General features: G+C 50.7%; 1 protein-coding gene across 3 annotated transcripts in view; it reads left to right on the forward strand.

The window, feature by feature from the left end:
• Positions 1 to 22,133, forward strand: part of KDM6A (lysine demethylase 6A) — a 1,084,836-nt gene that overhangs the window by 635,375 nt on the left and 427,328 nt on the right. For all 3 annotated transcript variants that reach the window (XM_085622961.1, XM_085622962.1, XM_085622963.1), the window contains 2 exons: positions 1,464 to 1,593; positions 17,707 to 17,812. In XM_085622961.1, coding sequence (XP_085479087.1) covers positions 1,464 to 1,593; positions 17,707 to 17,812 — 236 coding nt within the window. The remainder of the gene's footprint in view (positions 1 to 1,463; positions 1,594 to 17,706; positions 17,813 to 22,133) is intronic.

The raw sequence follows: 22,133 nt of genomic DNA on the forward strand, positions 1-22,133 counted from the left end.
TCCAGGGCATTCATCAGGACCTAGAGTTACAAAAAGAGGGCTCCGTTCTTACCAACTGGTAGCAAGAGAATACCACTGCGCGGGTGTGGCGTGGGCCACACTCCACTACCTAGATGGCTTCCAACTGTCAAGCCCTAGTTAGAAAAACTACTTGCCACATGGGGGGAAGGGAGGAGACACTTCTGTTCAGTTGTCTGAGGCAGAGTGTCCCGTATTCAGCCTAAGGTGTTGCTCCTCGTCCGCCCGAACATCTTCTTGTGGTCAATACTGGTAATGAAATAACTGCCAGCAATGGTTACACTAATTCATCTAATATCACTGATGCCTGGAAGTTTATGCCTCACTTCTCGTTTCACTGCACCTATACTGCAGTGATCTTACCTTATTCTTTTCATGGAGCTACGTTGTTCTTATTTCAACTTCCAACACCTTGCCTGCATCTTCCCTTGTCATTCTTTTGTTGTGTAAAACTGTTAATCTAACCAGTTAAAAAGTCCAAACCTTGGGTGCATGACTGTTGTAGCCACAAGAGATGCCATGTGCACACACAGCAGTTAGTCATTGTAGCTTAGACGTGACAATATGTAAAATTGATCCCTCTATGGGGCCTATGAAAATGAATACTACCAATGACTTAGTAACGGTATGCATATTAGTTTTTAAAAAGAAAAGTAGCACTGGCCTTCCATTGGACATAGTCCGAGTGCAATATGCATATTAGTGGTGGTTATCGTGGAAATAAAATGTTAAAACGATTTATATATCGGTTGAGCAGAAATACATCCTTTTGAAATCCTCAATTGTCCGTACATAGACTTCCAGTTTCAAAATTAGTTTCAATAGGGAGTTGCAATTTTAGCCAAAGATGAAAGTATGTTTTAAGTGGGTGAACTGCTATTCCTAACATATATAGTGTCTGGTTATGACATGCTCATAATGGGAATTAAGAGAAGTCCACACTGCTCCCTCCTCTATATCTCACCAACCTAATTAGAATTTTATATGTATGGGCTTCCACAAGGCTACCTTTTGTGCCCCCAAACTGAGTGTAGCTGAATTGTCATGCATAGCAATATTGTTAAGAGGCTGTAACATTTTTTGTATTGGAAGTTGATGTTAGATTTAAAAAAAACAAAAAAACAAGTTGTTGGCATCTCAACTGTCTCGTTCCGTAGTTTCTCATTCAATTGGTTTGGTTGTATCTATGGAGCACTGGTATTCTTTTTCTCAAAGCATGATCAACAGCAGAACTATTTTTGTACTTGACAAGACACGTTGCGAGCAATAGTTTGCAGACAGCTGCTCAAGTTGGCTAGCATTGACACAATCTGAGTGTCAAAAATCTCTTACCTTGCCTCAGTTGTTTTTTTGTCAAACACTGCTCAGTTTGTTTGTTGAGGGACAGTCTACAAATGTTTGATTCTGTTTTTAATTCTCCTTGTCTGCTATATTTTTTACTTCAGGCATTTGCATAAAAATGGCTTATCGAACAGTAAAATTTTGTTGGATAAATGCCCGCCTCCACGTCCTCCACCGCCACCATATCCTCCTTTGCCAAAGGACAAACTCAATCCACCTACACCTAGTATTTATGTAAGTATACAATATTTATGGATTTTACTATATTTTTTGTGGACTAATTCTCCTTATTAGGATGAAACAAGTGTGTACACAGCTAACACCTTCAGCCAAACGCCGGCAGCCTTTGTCATGCGCACGAGATACACAGCCTTGTACTACAACCCAGAGGCCGGTGGCGAGCATCCATGTAGGGTTTTGCATTTGAAATAAACAGGGAAAAGATCTGACCAACAGGGCGGGCGATCAAGGTGATTGCTAAGAACCTAAACTAGAAAAAGGCAACATAACCCACAACCACCCTTCACCCTCCTCCGTATTCTCCTCTGCACCAACATTGATTTAGTGCTGGTGGCTGCCCTGTCTTGGGGGGCAGGAGCCAAGAGGAGCTTGGCCTTCAAGACAATGTGGCTCTAAACAGGAATACCTTGCTTAGTAGACGATAAGTGTAAGATCCTCAGGAATTTGAGGCAAGTCACTTCTCTGAATTCTTTTGACAGGATTGAGATAAACGGGGCCTACAAATCAGAATAACTATCTATACTATCATCAATCATCATTGACATGCGCTCCATAGCCAGCGTCTCCCACAGCCTCCGAACTGATCAGGTATTGTCTCAGGCCCCCAGAGTGCTAACAGGACCTTTCTCGCTGCATTTAGTGCAGTAGCGATCTGCCTGCCCCAGAGCAAGCGCAGGGGGATGTTAAGAGGATTGGCAAGACTTAAGAGTGAATACTTTGGGAAGCGCGGGATAGCGGTACCAAAATCTCACCCCCGCAGCAAACGAGTGATCTCTATTCCAATTATGTATACGGGCTGGGGTTACATACCAGTAGGTCACTTTGTAAGCCGCCCCCGTGCCTTTCATGTCGTGTGCTGTGTGATGTGCCCTAAAGTGGATGTCCTGCCATTCTTTATCCGAAAGAATGCGCCCCAATTCTGCCTCCCACTTTAACTGTCCTTTGGATTTGGCCGGTTTGGCATTCATGGAGAGGAAGGCATATAGTTCAGAAATTATACGTTTGTCGCCTTCCTTGGTGACTTACCACTTTTCAAAACGGGTCAGGGGCCTGGGAAGCCCCAGGTCCTACATCTGGAGAGGACACTCAATGAGACAGTTGTGCTAACAGGAACCAGTCAGAAGGTGAGCGAATAATCCTGTTGCAGCTGATCGAAAGGGATGATCCCGTCTGGGTCAAACAGTGATTCTATTCTCTTGCAGCTGTTTTCCCACCAGCACTAGAATGTCTCTGAAATTGCAGCTGGGGGGAAAGGCCGGGTTATCCACTATCGTTGCCATCGGAGAAGGGATAGTTGTGAGGCTGCGTGTAGAGCCAACGCTGTGACTGGTGAAGAATAGAGCCCCCATGCTCTGTGTCTGCGTGGAAGCTAAATCCTCGTCCATACATTTGAGCCAGCTATTGCCTGGGCCATAAAGGACCAGTGCTTTTCCGAAAGCAGGCAGTTCCATACAAGTATGAAGCATAGTTCGGAGGCCTGAAAATATCTAGCTATCGGGGGAAGCCCCATACCACCCTCCGCTTCAGATCTAGTGATAAGTTGGAGGGAAATGCACGGTTGTTTACCCTCCCAGACAAAACGATTGACAGCACGTTGCAAGTTCCGAAGAAGCGTCAGAGGAGTCGTCGGGGATATGGTCTGGAAAAAATATAAGATAACCAGCAGCACCGTCATCTTGCCAGCTGTGATTATTCCCACCCACGATAAGCCTGCACATTTCCAGGTGGCTAGCGTCTTGGTAGTTTGATCCCGGAGGGCGCCATAGTTGGCCGTGAGTATCCTCTCTGGCGTGGGGGCTAGGAGGATACCCAGTTGGAGGATCGTGTCTGTTACCCATTCGAAGGGAAATTGTACCCATGGGGTCGCAAATAGGGCTGGGGTAATTGACACGTTCAAGATCTGTGATTTAGGGAGGTTCACCCTGAACCCAGAGAGATCACTAAAGTCATTAAGTTCCTCCACCAGGGCTGAAAGCAAGGATGCTGGGTTTGGTCAGCAACAGTACAACATCATTGGCGTACATGCTGATCGTATGGGTATCAGATCCCAGTCGATTTCCCAAGATCTGTGGGTTTTCGCGTATTCGCTGTTCCATGGGCTCCATATAGAGCGCGAAGAGTACAGCGGAAAGGGGGCAGCCCTGCCGTGTTCCTCTTAGTATGGGGGAAGGGGATGGATGAGAGACCATTGACCCTACTCTTGCCCAAGGGGCATTGTAGATTTAGCGCGTCCAAGCTATGAACTTCTCCCCAAATACGAAGCACCGAAGCATGGCAAATAAGTATAGCAAGTGCATTCTGTTAAATGCCTTCTCGGCGTCGACAGAGAAGAGAAGGGCCTCTTTTCGAGAGTGTCGAATGAGGTCTGTGAAATGAATGAGGCGCTTAGTGTTATCCCCGCATTGTCTCGACGGGATAAACCCGCCTGATCCAGATCAACCAGACCCGCCATGAGTGGATTAAGACGAGCAGTCAGGATGCCTGTGGACAGTTTCGCCTCCGTGTCGAGCAGGGAGATGGGGAGTACCACCCTCATTCCTCAGGATCTTTATGGGGCTTCAGGATAAATGAGATGGATGCCTCTGACATCGAGTCGGGCAGGCGCCTGGAATCCAGGAATGAGTTTAATAGCCTGGCCAACAAGGGTGCTAAGTTCTAACATAACTTCTTGTAGAACAGTGGGGAAAAGCTGTCGGGGCCTGGTTCTTTGGAAGGCTTGATTTGGATGGAACCCTCTAACCTGGAGGCAGTCTCGGGCGGGATCCGTGCTCGCTGAACGCCCCTCAGGTAGGACTAAATGTCGCCAGAGGGAGCATCAGCCGCTGCGTAGAGCTTGCTATAAAAACCCTGGAAGGCCTCTTAAATCTCAAGGTCTGAATAGACCTCTACTCCAGTAAGGGTGAAAATTGGGCCAATAGAACCCGAGATCGCCCTGTTGCGCAGCATATGCGCTAGCATACGTCCCAAATGATCTCCACTTACAAAAAACCTATGTCTGAGGCGTAGTAAGGCGTATTCCGCCCAGTCGATATTGGAGCGTCGCAGCGTAAGGCGTTGTTTTTCTAACTCTCTCCACACCTGAGGAGCGCCTGTGTTTGTGTATTGCCTCCTGTTTCGTAACCACTGCCTCCAGCTGCTGACGTTTATTGGAGCGCAATTTATCCTCTGCTGCCGAGATGGCTGTTAACTCCCCCCCCTGAGAGCCAACTTCAGCGCCTCCCATACCGAGGCAAGGCAGGTCTCTCCGCGATCATTTGTTCTAAGGTAGTCAGTGATGGTCGCGTGGATCGCTTCCACCGTCTACTCAGACTGTAACATGGCATCCCACAGTCAGCAGTTCTAAGGGCGATGGTAAAGGCCTCCCGTGTTCAGAGTCGGCATGATGGAAGCGTGGTCCGACAAGGAGCATGGCTCAATGTCTGCATTTACGGCACAGGCGGTCAGGGCCGCTGTTGTGAATAAAAAAGTGATCTATACGGGCGTAGGATTTGTGGGCAGCCGAGAAAAAGGTATAATCCCTGGTGGTGGGGTGCCGAAGCCTCCAAATATCGCTGATTGAACCGTCGGCAAGCATTGGAGCCCTGCTGCCGAGAATGCCCCGTCTGACGTGCGCTGGCTCGACGAGTCCAGATCCAAATCCATTACTAAGTTAAATCCATTACTAAGTTAAAGGCTGGGTCTGGAGAAGCTAGGACCGACAAGACGGTGGCTATAATAAACCGTTTCTGATTGTTGTCTGGAGCATATAGTGTGGCTATTGTTTAGTGTACTGTGACCCACTGAATCCTGAGGCCCAGTGCTTTTCCCTTTATATCCATCAAAGTGGAGGTGACTTTACGGTGAAATAGCTACTCCATTTTTTTTCCCCGGGCCAGATGACTAAATGTGCCGGGGAAACCATCTAGAGCGCATGCGGTGGCTATCCTTAGCTAGTAGATGGGTCTCCTGCAGCAGGCAGATTTAGCTACCTGATCTCTCCAGGAGAGACAAGATCGCTGTGCGCTTCACCTGGCTATTGAGGCCTCGTACGTTGATGTTTAAGATGCATAAGGTCTGTTTCATCGGGCTATGGGACATATACTACTGCTGGATCTGTTCATCCAAGGGGGACCTAAGAAAAGTGAGGCCTGGTGCGTGTGAGGCTTCATCGGACTGGCATATGCTAGCGCTCGGTGGGAAGACTGGTGCGGAGGAGAGAGAAACAAAAGACAGGAAAGAGCCTCAAAGCAAAACTTAATAAACATAAAGAATGTCATACGACTAAAGTTCATCGGTTTGGCTCAGATTGGGCGAGTCAGCAAGCAGACGTGAAGGGTCACCGTGACAGGAACGTTTCTTCGGATATTCAGTCCACACGGCCACTGGCAGGGGTGTGTTATCAGCCTTCCGCTACCCCCACCACTGCCGCCGTATTAATGTACTGACAAGACCCCCACGCACATCTCCGGCAGGGTCGCAAAGGTCTCAGGGCAAACCTGGCGAAGTAGAGTCGCCAGAAAGTGCCTGCAGGACCGCATGTCCCTCTTTGGATATGGTGAAAGGATCCGGCTTCGTTAGGGCCCGGGCATTCCCAACTTGCCGTGATTCTTGTTGTTGTGATTTTTTACTGCTGGGAGAAGGTGCTCTGGCCCAGGGGCCATCAGGAGGGTCGATCTGAAGCAGGGCGCAGGCTTCCTTGAGACATCGGATTTGATGTAGGTGACCTTCAAGGCGGAAGATGATGCGCAATGGGTGGCCCCATGAGTAGGGGATACCAGCTTTACATAGATGGTCGGTCACAGGGCAAAAGTCTCTGCATTTCTGAAGAGTAATCTGGGAGAGAGCCTGATATAACACCGGCGTATGACCTCAAGACCGGATCGGGAGCGCTTCTCTTGCTTTGCTGAGGATATCTTCCTTCGTCTGAAAATCGTGCACACAAATTAAAGTGTCTGCAGGGGGGCCTTTCCCCACTCTAGGGGGCCGACTTGATGGGCCCGATCTAGCTGCACCGCCGTCTCATCTGTCGGGCCCAGGATGTGCCGGAAGATGTCCGAAGCGTACCCCCATAGGTTGAACCCTTCTGTGTTCAGAGGAACTCCTGGAATATGGATGTTGTTCCTTCCGGAACTGTTCTCCAGGTTCTCATTGTGCGCCTGCAGATCCCAAGTGCTGTTCCTTGAGTCGCAGAACTTCCTGCTGCAGCCGTTACGCTTCCTCTTCCTAACTAGTTTCTCTCTCCTCTAAGGTGGCCACCCTGTCCCCCACCTCCTCGATGTCTCGCCGTGCCTCCTGGAAATCCGCCGCCAGCTCAGTTTTCATGGCCTGTTGGTCACCCGGCGGGGAAGTAAAGAGGGACTCCAAGAAATGTACTTCAGGGAGCGATCTTTCTTGGTTTCTTTTGTCGCCATCTTGTAGCCTTGCACTGGGGGCTCCGTCTCCTCACTAGCGCTGCAGATCCTTTCCTCCTCCGGACCACTTGTCATGTGTGGAGGGCCTGGTAGTATGGCCCTGCGTAGCTGCTGGGTCCATGGAAGTCTCCCAGTCAAGCCGGGGCGCAGCCAGTGCCGGCAAGAAGTGCTATGTATGATGGCTGCTGTTGGAGAGAAGTGCCGCTGGCTACCTGCTCAGCGCGTGGAATGGACCCAGTTGATGGAGAACACAGCACCTGGGTGGCCCAGTCACCTTCTTCCCTGATGCGTTTCCCTCACCCAGGCAGTGGAGTGGCCGGAACACCGAGCACAGACCACAGATTGCCCAGAGCGGGCTGGACCGCAGCGTAGCTAATGTCTAGCATGGGCCTCAAATACTCTGGCCTGCACCAGACACGCACCGGCCAGCGCTAGTATCTCCGTTAGATCCACGGCCCTGAACCCAGGTCCGCCCGGGGTCCGTCGGGATCATAAGTAGATGGAGGGCCCTGTCGCTGTGCAGTCACTAGTTCCTCGCCTAAGGGGGATCAGAGCTTCTCAGCGCTTCCAATTGGCGAGGCTAATCAGTGTTGCAACCCGTAGCTGGTGAGCATCGGGCACCCAAGCAGCCAACTCCTGCCTGTATTCCTCCTTGCAGCTATCCTGGCAAGAAACGGTGGGGGGGGAGGGTCCAAGGCGACGGTGGAGTCCCACAATGGCCCCAGACATTCAAGCAGGTTGGCTGCGCTTCTTCAAGAGTCTTGTGGGTGGTGCGTGCTTTGTTTTCTCTGGCACCTTCTAGAGGCTTCACAGTTAATGACAGGGCAGAGAGCCCCAGACCGACCTGCCCGAGCTTCCCTGTCCCCCAACAGGCGCCAGGCTTCAGTCTCAGCAGGAGTCAGGCCGCTACGACAACCCCCATCGGTCACTCAGCTGAAGGCAGCCACACTTGTCTGCCGATGCCAGCTCTCTCTCTCTCTCCTCCACCTGGACAGCAGGGGGAGGGGGCGGGCAACGTGGGACCTCGCTCTTCGTGCCCCGTTGGGCCAAGCCCCCTAGATTCTGCGGCCGTATTTTCCCGGTCTCTCCAGGAGCAGCCAAGGCCCGTCTCCGCCGCAGCCCCAGGGCAAGCTCCTCCCACCCCGCTAGCCTCACATCTCCCACAAGGCAAACTCAGTTGAAAGAGGGGGGGCAGCTTCTCGCTGATGGTTGCGGCACACCGTCCTGGCCCAGACCTCTTCCTGCAAGCTGCCAGCGCTGAAGTCTCCGCAGGGAGCTGTGTCTGCCCCGGTGGCCACGCTGCAGGCCTCACCCTGGCATCCGGGCCTTGCTATCTGCCTGTTCCTGGGCTCCGCCGTTGTGCACTCTGCGGGGCAGACCACTCACTCAGTGATTGCTGTACCTGCTGCCGGTGGCGTTCCACGTCCGGTTTGAGAGTGGGGTGGCAGTATGCCGAAAAAGGGCTATTGGTTGCGGCAGCACGGAGGGATCACAAAAGACGTCCCAGCTGTCGGCCATCTTGGCCACGCCCCTACTATATTTTTAAAAGTACACACACATCCTCTTTTGGTTTTACAGATTTGTTGTTTAATGTTTAATGTATTGACTTCGTTATTAATGTGTTTCCAAATGATTTGCCTACTTAAATGCCAGAAATAATACAAATCCTATATTTCACAACTTAAATATTTACTTTAGTTTTTTCTATCAATTGTAAGCACACACGATAAAGATCCTCCATTAATTGTTTTAAGGATGTAACATTTTGCTTAAATATGTGTACATGTCACCTTCCCCATGTGTTAAATGTGAAAAATACTTATTTAAGAAAAAGCTATGGATTCTGTCTACCCTGGCCTTCAGGTGCTCCAGCAATTAAAAAGGAAAAAGTGGAGTTGTCTGGGCATCTAATGCACCTTTAGAAAGTGAAGGATAGGCAGAGGTGTGAGAAAGAAAGCTTGTTTTGATCCACTAAGAGAGTCAAGTCTGCTTTCATGTTATGATGCTTGATTTCATTTCATTAGAAATGTTTACATAGGATCTTCAGTTTTCTACAGTATAAAGACTTAGTAGTTCAAACATTGAAAAGATGTAAAAATAATTATTGCAAATAGCTGCCAATTACATTGGTCTTGAAAAAACATTTGTGGCATTGCAGATAATTGAATCAAAATGTGTATTTTCTTTTCATGCTTTGTTGCAGCTGCAACAAGATGGAAATGCAGCATTTTACCATGTTAATCGGCCCTTAGTGTACAGATGGATTACACGTAATTACAGAGGAGGTATAGTTAACTATTACTACACCTTTGCATCACTATTATTGTCATCATCTAATAAAGTCCTCAGAGAAAGGCTGATCTTTTAATCACGCAAATCTGAGACATCTAGTCACAGATTCCTTACCTTTGAACTTGCCAGGTGTCAGACTGGATCTGGAAGATTTTTTTTTTAGAACAGTACTCATGCGTACCGATAGGTGGCGTTGGTCAACTCCGCGGGATGTTGACGTCATCCAAAAAGGGCCACCTTGGTGCACTGACATCAGTTCTTTTCTTTCCGCGCTAGCCAGCGCAGATCTGTTGACGATAGCTACCCCTTGTAGTTTTTTGACCAATTTGTTTTGTGACTTTGTCTACCTTTTTCGGTTTGACAGAATCCATCGTGTCTAAAAAAGACTTTGGGATTCAAACCTTGCAGCGCAAGTCACCATGCCATGTTGGTCACGGATCCCCACCTCGTGTGTCTTTGGTGCCTGGAGCGCGATCATGACCCGAATTCGTGCTCTGATATCCGGGACATGGCTCCTAAAGCTTTGAGGGAGCAGTCCCTAAAGCTGCTTGCGGCCCCCGGCGTCAGGTGCCTCCGAGGTCTCCTTGGACGTCGTGTTCCTGGTTTCAGTTGAGAGGAAGGTCTGAGCTCCGCTCAGGGGGCTCCAAGTCTTCGTCCTTCCATTTGAAGTCCTTCGAAGGCGTCAGGTAAGAAGCTCCACAAAAAGCACAGGAAGTTGAAGCGTTCTAAGACTTCACCCCTGCAGAATGTGTGCCAAAGTCGGCACAGCATTTCCCACCCTTTCCGGGACTGGGAGTGACTCCCGCCCAGTTACGAGTTTTAGGTCACTGTGCCATTTGTGGGCAACCTGACCCTGCTGTCGCGCCTTCAAGCCCTGCAGTATCAGCAGGAGGAATCCCATTGGGTTCCGCGCCGGCGGATCCGGCCCCTGTGCCCATGGATCTGTTCCCAGAACACCGCCGGTCGCACATACTCCTCAACCGTTCCCAATGCTGTTTCCGACGCCGAGAGGCCTGATGCTAGCCCCATTATTATCCCCAACGACACGGAGCCAGTCTGGTGCCTATCGAGCCTTTGGGTTCTGTCATATCCTCAGCTAGGATTGGCGGTAGATTGGGAGGGGATGCAGGAACCCCTAAGGCCTGTCTTATACAGAAGAAATGGATCGGTATGATGAACTGGGTGATTTGCAGCATGAATCCTTTTCTGGATTTACAATGGTGTGCATTATTCTGCCATCTAGTGCTTGGGTCCGGAAAAGTGTTTTTTTTTTTTCTTCTTTGTGCGTCGCCGACCACCATTTGGTCGCAGGTACGTCCCCTGCGTGACGTCAGACGGCCCCCTGGACTTTGTTGTGAGTGGTAGCCATGTTAAGATTTTTTTTTCCGTCGTTGGGTCTGGAAGCAAGAGGGGGATGCTCCAAAGATTTTCAGAAAAGTCACTGAAAAAACTTGATATTTCTAATAAAAACCAGCATCGAGCATCGACCTCGCTACCGGAGAACCCGGAAACATCAAGGTTTAACAAAGGGCAAGGTAGGGGCCATGGAAAAAAACCCTTTCAAATTCTGCCCCGAGTGGCCCCACACATTTGCACAACGCGACCCACACAACGTGTGCAACCTCTGCCTGCCCAAAGACAAGGACTGTGAGGCCTGCTCGGTGTTGCTGACGAAAACCCTCAGGTCGTGCCGAAAGCATAGAGGGGCCCACTACGCAACAATGTCTCAGGCTCCAAAGAAATCTTCCGTGAAGGACCTAGGCCTCTCCAGCGACGAGGACTACCAAGGAGTTCCAGCAGCATCAATGCACGAAGGATCAGACGTCAAAATTCTGCAGGGAGACTCCGGAAAAACCTGCGCTCACAAAAAGATGGCGAAGGACAAAGAGAAGTAGACGGATAAGGTAAGACATAATACACATCCGTCGGAACCGAAGGGCCACGCTAATTAGGCACAGCCTAAGCAGTCCCGATGCCAAAGAAAAAGGCGATCGAAGGCCAGCTGCGATCCAAAGAACCCCACGGAACTCTACCAAGAGACACCGACGAGGGAAGATCACCCAAGGCACCGAAAACAGTCCCCCAAAGGGAATTCCGCCTCCCTCAAAGACGCAGGCAAGTGCAACTAAGAGGAGAAAATCTCTGGCCTCCAACATCGAGAGAGCCCTTGAGGTCGAAAAGAAAGAAACGGCTCGAAGCCGAAATGGTGGCACTACTCCAGAAAAAAGAGTTTGACTCTTCACTCAAAGAATTTTGTAGTCCTAAGATGCGCGTTGCCAACAATGTCAACGCCGAAGGGAAAGAAGAGATCCTCAAGTCTCCTCCAACCACGCGATGACTACCTCGAAGAGTTCGACACACCTGAAGGGGAAGAAGCCTCTGAAATTTTCAGGGATCAATGGAATGACCTCAACACAGAAAGCCCAGAGGAGGAGATATGCTGTTATCCCTTGAAGGCTTCCCCACCAGATGACATAGCCTTCTACAATGGCCTAGTGAATAGAGCAGCTGACGCTTTGGAGGTTGCCCATATGGTTCCTTTTAGAAACACTAGCCCCAGCCAACAAGGGCACACAATACCTACCAGTGCTACCAAGCATCCTGAATCAGGGCAAGGAAGCCTTCAAGGAGCCAGCCTCAAGCAAGGGGGTGACGCCAAGGGTCGAAATGAAGTACAAACCCTCTTCCAAGGACCCCAAGTACATTCAGGGAAAATCTGAAATTAACACGTAGTGATAGATTCCTTACCTTAGAATTACCCCCAGGCGTCGAGACTGGATCCGGCAAGTTTTCGTCAGGAGTACCCCTGGGCGTCAGTAGGCGTCGTCGTGCGGCTCCGCGTCCATCGTTTGCATTGTGGTCGCTGAGAAGACGTCGCGGCAGCTACTTAAACGCCGCCCTCGCGCGCTGACGTCAGTTCTTTCTTTTTCTGCGCCAGCAAGCGCAGATCTGGAGACAGCGGTACCCCCAATCACTTTTTGACTGAGTTTTTTTAGGCTTTTTGTCTCTATTTTTCGAGTCGATCGATTCCTGGTGCCGTAGGGATGCCTGGCTTAAAGTCTTGCGGGGACTGTCATAACATGATGTCTGTGACGGACCCGCACCACATGTCTACTGCCTGGGGCGCGGCCACGACCCAGAGTCGTGCCCCGACTGCCAGGCCATGGCGCAGAAGACTTTGCGGGATTGGTCCTAAAAGTTGCTTGAAGTTCGTCAGCCTGCTCCGCGCCATTCAAGGTCCCGGTCCCGTGGGAGGTCGAGGGACCGGTCGCGTAGCCACCACCATCGTTCGTCGGGATCGAAGTCTTTGCACTCGAAGTCGAAGAAGCGCCATCGCTCTCCGGCTTCCCATCGCGGCTGAGGGTGCGGGTGGTGCCTCGTCCGCGGCTCCGGCGGAGCCTACGCAGTCTGCGTTCCCGGGTCCGTCGGCGACTCCGACCCAGCTGCAGGAATTTCTGCCAGCCATGGCTTGCCTCTTTGGGCCGTCGGGCCCCGTTGGTGTGCCTTCGGGCCCCGCGGGCCCGACTAGGGTTCCTTGCCCTTAACTGTTGGGGGCTCCGGCATCGCTGGCGGCTCCAGCGCCGCAGGGCCCCCAAGGATCCAGGCCTGGATCCTGGTAGACGCCGGTTGACCTTGTGACACCTCCACCGACGTCGATCCCATCGGCACCACCTCTGACGTCGTCCGTGCCACCAGACGACGACGTCCCCGGTTTCATCCTCGATGTGGACAATGTGTCAGAACGGCATCGCTCGACGCCGATGGGGCCTTTCTACCCCCATGTCCAGCCTCCTTATTTTCGGCCTGTACATCAGCCTTCGGAGGAAGGGGGAGGACTGGAAGGGATCTGAGGACCCTCTCACAGCTCAGTGTGAGTATGACCCGGACTGGGCAGAGGAGCTGGGGGATGCCAGTGGTCTTGATACATCTCCTGACCTTGGCATGCTAACTCCTCCTAACGTGGCTACGGAGGAGGGTGCAAGTTACGTAGTGGTGTTGCGTAGGGCAGCCCAGGCCCTCCACCTCTATCTCCCTACAGTGGCCTTCAGGACTAACCTCGTGACAGAAGTGCTTCAGCCGGTGGCTACCTCTGCGGAGCCACTGCTGCCTTTTAATGATGCACTTTCAGGCGTTCTTTTGGGCACTTGGTCCAGGCCCAACACAGGGGCTCCTGTGGATAGGAACGTTGCCTGACGCCATCGCCCGGCCTCGGGCGACCCCCTCTTCCTTTCCCAGCACCCCACCCCTGAGAGCTTGGTTTTCCAAGCCTCCACGCCCCAGAGCGCATTCCCTACTGCACACCCGGACAGGGAATCCAAGAGACTGGAACAGTTTGGGAAGAAGATTTTTTTCTTCTGCCAGTTCAGGGCTGTGGGCTGTGAACACTGCATGCCTTATGGGCCGTTATTCCCACTCTATGTGGGATACGGTGGCGCAAGTGCTGCCTGGGTGTCTGGAGATGGCCCGGACAGTGCTCTCTCAAGCTATTGCTGAAGGGAGGGATGCAGCCAAGTTCACAATCCGTTGTGGCCTTGACACCGCCGACTCGCTGGGCAGGGCGATTTCCACGACCGTGGCGCTCCGCCGCCACGCATGGCTGTGGACAACTGGTTTCTCTGGAGATATCCAGAACACTCTCATGGACATGCCCTTTGATGGCATTCGCCTTTTTGGCAACAAGGCAGATGGTGCGTAGGAGCGTTTTATGGACTCGCAGGCTACGGCCAAGTCCTAGGGCCTTTCGGCCACTCGCCCTCCTCAGCCTTCTGCTTTTCGCTCCTTTCGTGGCCACAGAAGGGGTGCCCCAACATGTTCGCTTCAGAGCCTCAGGCCTGCGCAGCAACAATCCCAGCGCGGCCGCGGACCTGGGACCCGCCGAGGTGGGTCAGGGGGCCAGCGGGCGGGTCAGTCCACCTCCACCTCGGCCACCACTGCCTCCAAACCTTCCTAGTCCGGTTTTTCAGGCCTATCAAACGCCAGTGGGCGGCAGGATTCGCCATCACCTCCCCCACTGGCGCACCATCACTACAGACAGGTGGGTTTTACAAATAGTCCCAAGGGGCTATTCCCTCCCCTTCGAGACTAGCCCTCCAGCCATGCCATGCCATGCCGCCCCAGTACCACCGCTTGTCAGGGGGATCACTTTGCACTTCTTCAACTGGAAGTTGTAGGTCTCTTGGCCAAGGGGGCCATCGAGCGCGTTCCTCCGCCAGATGTAGGACCTTGGTTGCTACTCTCACTACTTTCTGGTGCCCAAGAAGGACAAGGGCCTGCGTCCTATCTTAGACCTCCGGGACGTCCATTGCTTCCTCTGGAAGGAAAAGTTCAAGATGTTAACTCTGGCTCAGGTCTTGTCTGCTCTTGACCCTGGAGACTGGATGGTAGCGTTGGACCTGCAGGACGCATATTTCGGAAGGAGAAGTTCAAGATGCGCACAATTAGGGGTTCCAGTCTTCCCCTATCTCGACGACTGGTTGTTGAAAGTGGGCTCGCCCCAGGCAGTCTCCCACCTCCAGACTACGGCCTACCTCCTGCATTTGCTGGGGTTCTCCATCAATGTGTCGCACCTGGTTCCCACTCAGTAGCTCCTCTTCATCGGAGCGGTTCTGGATACAACGTTCTTTCGGGTCTATCCTCCCGAGCAGCGAGTCTGGGATATTCAGGCTCTGATTCCGATCTTTCGGCCTCTATCCTGGGTTTCGGTCAGGGTGACCCTGGGGCTGCTGGGCCTCATGGCCTCATGGCCTCCTGCATCCTGCTGGTCGATCATGTCAGATGGCATATGCGGACTCTGCAGTTACAGTGAGCGCAGCATCAGGAGAACCTGTCCTAGTCAGTCCAGATCTCGGAGGGCACTGCAAGACAGTTGCAGTGGTGGCTCACAAACCGGCATTGGGTCAATGGCAGATCCCTCTACCTTCCCCAACCGGAGCACACAGTGGTGACTGATGCGTCCCTCCTGGGATGGGGCGGTCACATGGGAGAGGCGGAGATCAGAGGCCTCTGGCCTCCGGCTGAGCCCCGGCTCCATATTAACGTTCTGGAGCTTCGGGGCGATTCGGCTTGCACCGAAGGCATTCCTTCCCTCTGTCAAAAGGAGGGCAGTGCAGGTGTTCACAGACTACACCACATCCATGTGGTACTGCAACAAACAGGGCGGGTGGGGTCGTGGACCATATGTCAGGAGGCTCTGCGCCTCTGGGCATGGCTGAACATCAGGGCATTTCCCTGGTAGTTCAACACCTGGCAGGTTCACTGAACGCCAGGACAGACAAACTCAGCCACAGGTGCATGATGGATCACAAATGGCGTCTTCACTCGGACGTGGCTCAAGGTCACTTTCAACAGTGGGGAGAGCCTTGGTTAGATCTATTCGCCGCCGAAGAGAACGCGCAATATCAGCAGTTCTGCACGTTGGAATTTCCAAGGTGGCACTTGCTAGGCGACACTGAGTCGCGAGTGGAGTTGCGGTCTGTTGTACGCCTTTTCACCTATACCACTTCTGCCCAGAGTGCTGAAGATGATCAGGCGCGACCGGGCCCAAGTTATTCTTGTGGCTCCAGACTGGGCTTGAAGAGTATGGTATACCGAGCTACTCCGTATGACTATCGATCCCTTGATCCGACAGCCTCTTTGGGAGGATCTTCTGTCGCAGCAGCAGGGGACGGTCCTCCACCCTAACCTGGCATGGAGATTGAGCGGCTGCCCTTGATTCTTTTCGACTTGCCTCCCGAAGTTTGTGATGTCATTCTGGCAGCCAGACGTCCCTCCACTAAGTTGGTATACACCTGCAGGTGGAACAAATGTGTTTCATGGTGCACAGCAAAGGCTGTGGATCCCCTTTCTGCCCCTCTTTCAGAAGTACTTTTGTTCCTTCTTTCCTTGGCCCAGCAGGGCTCTGCTCTGGGCACTATCAAGGGCTACCTTTCTGCTTTTTCAGCCTTTCTCAGGCTCCCTGATCAGCCTTCTCTTTTCAAGTCCCCTGTTGTAAATAGATTCCTCAAAGGCATTGCTCATCTTTTCCCTCCTATTCCTTTTGTGATGCCGCAGTCGGACTTGAATCTGGTTCTCACATATTTGATGGGCGCTCCCTTTGAGCCTCTTCACAACTGTCCTCTACGTCTATTGACTTTAAAGACTGCTTTCCTGGTTGCCGTCACATCCGCTAGGAGAATGAGTGAGCTCCAGGCTCTTTCTTGTAAACCTCCTTTTCTATCTCTCCATCTGGACAAGGTTGTGCTCAGAACCCGTCCATCTTTTTTGCCAAAAGTTGTCACTGCTTTTCACATCGGGCAAACCATCACTTTGCCCACCTTCTTTCCGCATCCCTCCAGAGAGGAAGAGAGGCTCCACCGTCTGGAACCAAAACGTGTGCTCTCATTTTACCTGAATGCACACAACAGATCCTGGTGGATGACCAGCTCTTTGTTGGCTATGGTGACGCTAAGAAAGGTATGGCCGTACACAAGCTTACTATCTCCCGATGGGTCGTCTTGTGTATTAAAGCCTGTTATTCTTTGGCTAAGAAGGAGCCTCCGTTGGGGCTGCCTGCCCACTCCACCAGGGCGACTGCTGCAACCACGGCGTTGGAACGTGGTGTACCCTTGCAGGATATCTGTCAGGCAGCTACGTGGGCCTCGCTGCACACTTTTACTAAGCATTACTGCCTGGACAACCAAGTACGGAGAGACGGCTTCTTTGGCTGTTCTGTTCTCTGGGACTTCCTGGTGTGATCTTGGTTCGCAGACCCACCATCGGGGTTGGTATTGCTGGGTTATCTATTCTAAGGTAAGGAATCTATCGCTATGTGTTTCTTTCAGATGAACAAGTTGCTTACCTTCGGTAACGATATATCTGTAAGAAACATTAATAGTGATAGATTCCTACTGCCCCACCCATCCTCCCCGTTCTGTGAACTGATTTCTAGGGTTAAGGTCATCCCTTTCAAGTCCCTAGTTTCAAGGCTCCAGTGGTCAGTATCTTGCATGGCTCTGCGTTCATGGCGCGGAAAGTCGTGTACAGAAATGACGTAAGCGCGTGATGGCGGCGTCTAAGTAGCTGCCGCGATGTCATCTCAGCTACCACAACGCCATCTCGGCGACTGTGAAGCCAACGACGGACGCGGAGCCGCTCGACGCCACCTTCCGACGCGCAGGGGTACTGCTGACAAAAACTTTTCGGATCCAGTCTGATGTCTGGGGGTAATTCTAAGGTAAGGAATCTATCACTACTAATGTTTCTTACAGATATATCATTACCGAAGGTAAGTAACTTGTAAATTAATGTCTGCCAAAACATATAGAATGTTTGGACAGTGGTAATGAGAAAAATCCTTAATGTTTAACATATGTATTACTGTGTTTCTATTGATTGAGAAATCGTTTGCACGCTTGTAAAATCTATACATTTTTTTATAATTTTGCAGTTGGAGAGTAAACGTGATGCTTTTTTTCCACCATTGCATCAATTTTGTACGAACCCAAATAACCCTGTTACTGTAATACGTGGCCTTGCTGGAGCTCTTAAATTAGGTAAGTGTTGTATTGCTTTTTTTTTAGCTGGGGGTATTTAATGTTTTGGCACTTTTACTGTAGGTTAGTTGATAAGGCCCATTCAATTTCACAAACCTGTTCCTACATTATGTATGTTCTTAACCTTTTTTTGAAGAGATGCAGCTCTTCTGTAACTCCTCATCCAATGCACAGACCAGAATCACCCTGTGGGTACTTCTGCCTAGAGATGGCTCTTACTGAATAAACATAGGCATTCAGTCTATATCCACACTTGTGAAGTATGGTGTTTAAAGAAGAGAGCAGCTTTAAGACTGGATCTGCGCAAGTTGCACAGAAATAGAGTTGGACTCCACTTATATTAGTTCAGAGTGCACAAAAGATGTGTCCAATTATGAGGTCTCCTATTTTTCTGACTTGTTTCATTGTCCGGTTATCATTTTCTAAACATGGTGCAAGACTAGCTGAGTCGTCAAGCTCTAGAGGTCTGTATCCAAACCTCCCCGCAATTGTATTTGTTGTTTGGGTTCAGACCATGATTGTGGTGCCTATAAAATGTGTTTGATCATACTACCCAAGTCTGCAAAAGAGAAAGGGGCCACATTCTATTGATCACTAAAAGACTGAACAGCTACTTCCGTTTCCCCGCCAAGATGGCGGCTTCTTGTAATTGTTTCTATGATTCTGAACATTGTGAATTGTCTTGATAGCACAAAGAGAAGAAGTCCGGTTCACGTGAGCACCATTCTGGTTCGGTGTGAGCTGCAGCAGTCTACATATGTCCTTGTATCTGTTTCTTTTGCCTTGAACTACCTTTATCCCATCTTCTTAAAGCTCTGAATAAGCTTGCCTCCCCCTTCTGCAATAGGAACAGAGCTTGAGGTCCATGCTGTAGTCCAGGCAGCCTAGAGTTATTACTTAGCTGGTTTGTCGGGCCACAACTGGTTCTGTATTGAAGTATGTGGTACCAGGTACATTGGCTCTTCACTTTAAACAGGTTGGTGGTGTTTTTGAAGCCGTTTGTTCCTTCAGCCACACAGTAGTCATCAGTGCTTGTTCTGAAATTGCCACTCATTGACACATTTAACTCCATCCTTTCATGTGAGCATGCCTAAATGAAAATGATCTCTGGGGCTTTCAGGAGATTGTCTCCTTTTTTAAAGCTGCTGAGAAAGATGCTGAACAAAAAGGTCCTGGCACTGAAATGGAAGAGGAAGGTGAATACCACCGTCCCCTGTGACTTTGCAAAAGGTTTCCATTTCTTTTCCTTACACTTGACCATCACAGAACATTTCTTCCTTTTCCAGTGTGGTAAAGCAGGCTGCCAAAGTATTTATTTTCCCTGTCTTGCTGGGAGAAACAAATTGTGCTAGATTATTTCGATCCAGGAGTATTTGAGCCAGAGGGCTGATCCTTCTCTACCTTTATGATGAAGCATGGGCTGTAAGAAAGTGCCCTCCTTTTGCATGGTTGTCTCCACGTTTTGCCAAACTGTTGATGTACTTTGACTGAGTGTGCCCTGGGTTCCTGCCAACCAGGTACCCAGGGCCTATGTTCTATCCTTAAACTGCATTAATACAAAACCCAATTGGCACTCTTTGGCCACATGTCAGTCCCTTGTAACCCCCCTTTTTGCCAGTTTTCTGATGCATTTTGACTTGATGTGCTCTGGGTCCCTGCCAATCAGGTTCCCATGGCATGTGTTCTTTCTCAAAACTGTACCTTTGCATCCCAAATTGGCAACTCTCTGGAAACATGCAAGTCCCTTGTAAGAGATACTATGGATACCAAGGGCACTGTGGCCAGAGAAGGCCGCTAAAGGCTACAGCGCTTAATGTGCCACCCTCAGAGGCTCTGCGCATGCGCAAAACACACACACACACACCTGTGTGTTTTGGTGCAGAACAAAGTGAATAGTCGACATGGCACACATCCCTGTGTGTCATGCCTACAACCCATTGCCCTGGCATAGGTCAGCCACCCCTCTAGCTGAGTGCACTATTCCAATGGTCAGGGTACAGGTGCATGAGCCCATACCCCTACAGTGTCTAAACCGATTCTTAGACATTGTAAGTGCAGTAATGCTATTAAGAGTATATGGTGCTGGAAGTTTATTACGAACTCCACAGCACCATAATGGCTTTACTGAAAATTGGGAAGTTTGGTAACATTAGGCCTCAGTACTCTGCACCCGACCACCCTAGTGCTGCTGAGGGCGTTGAGAGAGTGCATCCTTGACCCTAGGGGAACCCTGGTTCTAACACCAGAATACCAACTCCTATAAATAAATACATACCTGCAAACTGTTAACTTAATTTCCTTCCATTGGATTGCATTGGCTGCTTTTCCTTGAATTCTTTTGTGTGGAGTTGGTTTGTATGAAACACTGAAACTGCAAATGTACCAAAAGTGAATTACCTACCTTTAGTCTAAGAAATGTCTCAGTGTGATATCTATGAATATCACACTGATAAGCAAAAGTAACTTCAAAAGTAATCTAAAAAGTATTGTACACAATAATCTGTAAAGTAGCTGAAAAGTAACGTCAAACTGTTGGCTCACCTGTAATTCCACCAACAGGATTTGAACCTGCATTCAACTGTAAATCACTGCGTAAGATTTAGCAAAGTATTATTTCACTTACCTGCACCAGGCTTGGCTTGGTTCTAGAAATAAAATAAATAAGTAAGATTTTTGATACAAAGAAATTGGTGTGAGTTCAGTCTTTGAATGTGTGACATTTCTTGCCTGAGTGTGTGCAACAAATGCTTAACACTACCCTCTGATAAAGCCTTACTGCTCGCCCACACTACCACAAATAGAGAGTACGGTATTGTTCGAGGCATGTGGGCTGCTGAATTCATATCTGTGCATAGATCGCCGCCTAGTGTTGGGTCCGGATGATTGCACATTGTTGTCCTGGAAGACTCTTCGAAGTATCACGAGATAGGTGACTCCTCCCCTGGACCACAGTGCGCATGGGCATCCTCTCCATCCTTGGATTGTTTTTTCCCGCCATTGGGTTCGGATGTGCTTATCTTAGCTCAAGTTAGGAAATTTCAGTTTAAGGCCAAAAGGCCTTTAGTTATCGTCGGTACTGTTCCCGTTCGGTATCGAATAGTTTCTTTAGTGCTTTAGCACCTTCTTCCAGCTTTTCGGATCCGTTCAAAAGGTGTCCTTTATGCCGCGCGAAATACCCACACATCGACGTCCACCCGGTATGCAACAAATGTCTCTCACCGGATCACGATGAGTCAAAATGTATGGCCTGTGCCCGATTCCGCTCAAAGAAGACTCTCCGGAATCGACGGGCGGCGAGATTGGAGTCGCAGCAATCGGCGCCTGCCCCGGCCAACATCTTTAGCACCGAAGACGAGGACGCCGAGAGCGTGGAAGACGTAGACTCCAGCCCCGCTTCCGAACACGATTCCCGATCGGAAGACGACGATGAGGTGATCTTTCAGAAAGAAGAAGTCATCGACGAGGTAGGAGACTACGATGAGGCCTTTGGGGCCGAGGAAGATAGCTCCAGCGAGGAGCTAGGCCAACCCGTCGATACGGAGGCCGACAAAATACGTCGTCATGAGGCTCAGGTCGAGGGATCGCCTTCGGGCCTTACCCGAGATCAATCTCACGATTCTTCGGCCCCGCCTTCAGGCCCGGCCTCGAACATTTCGCAAGAGCCATTATTGTCGAAGACGACTGGGTTCCCTTCACCGAAACCGAAACCATCCATCGCACCAGTTCCATCGAAACCGAAAGTGAAACTGGTTGTGATCGGCTCGAAGGCCTCGAAGCCCTCCACTCCTTCGACACCGGCAAAGGTCATCGGCTCCGACCGCGCAAAAAGGGATTTCGGTGCCGAGCTCACCGCAGCGGATACGGTTGCCGAGCCAAAGAAGAAGGCCCTTGAACCCCACAAGGCGCCTCGGCCTCTGGCACCGAAGACATCGGCCCCAACCACCAAAGTCAAGGTGGCCACCCCGTCTACGTCGACGTCTAAGACGGCGGCGCCTGCCAAGTCATCGACTCCAACGAGCGTCGATACCTCCCTTCGGATCGATGACCCCATGACTGCAAAGAAGTCGGGGGCCGCTTCGACGCCTACCTCCAAGGTGCCGACCGGTTCCAAAGAGCCGTCTGCGTTCATCGTGCAACAGGTCTCGGCATCGTTGCAACGCATCCGAGAACGGGCAGCCCTCCACTCTACGTCGGGTCCCGACACGCACAAGGCTTCCAAAGCACCCTCGGCGCCGACCAACATCACGTTTTGGTTGCCGCCGCCCACGGCGACGAAACTGTTTGAGATTCGGACACGTGTCTGCCAGACACCGTCCCCAGC

This window comes from Triturus cristatus, chromosome 8 (assembly GCF_964204655.1).
Source record: "Triturus cristatus chromosome 8, aTriCri1.1, whole genome shotgun sequence".
NCBI lineage: Eukaryota > Metazoa > Chordata > Amphibia > Caudata > Salamandridae > Triturus > Triturus cristatus.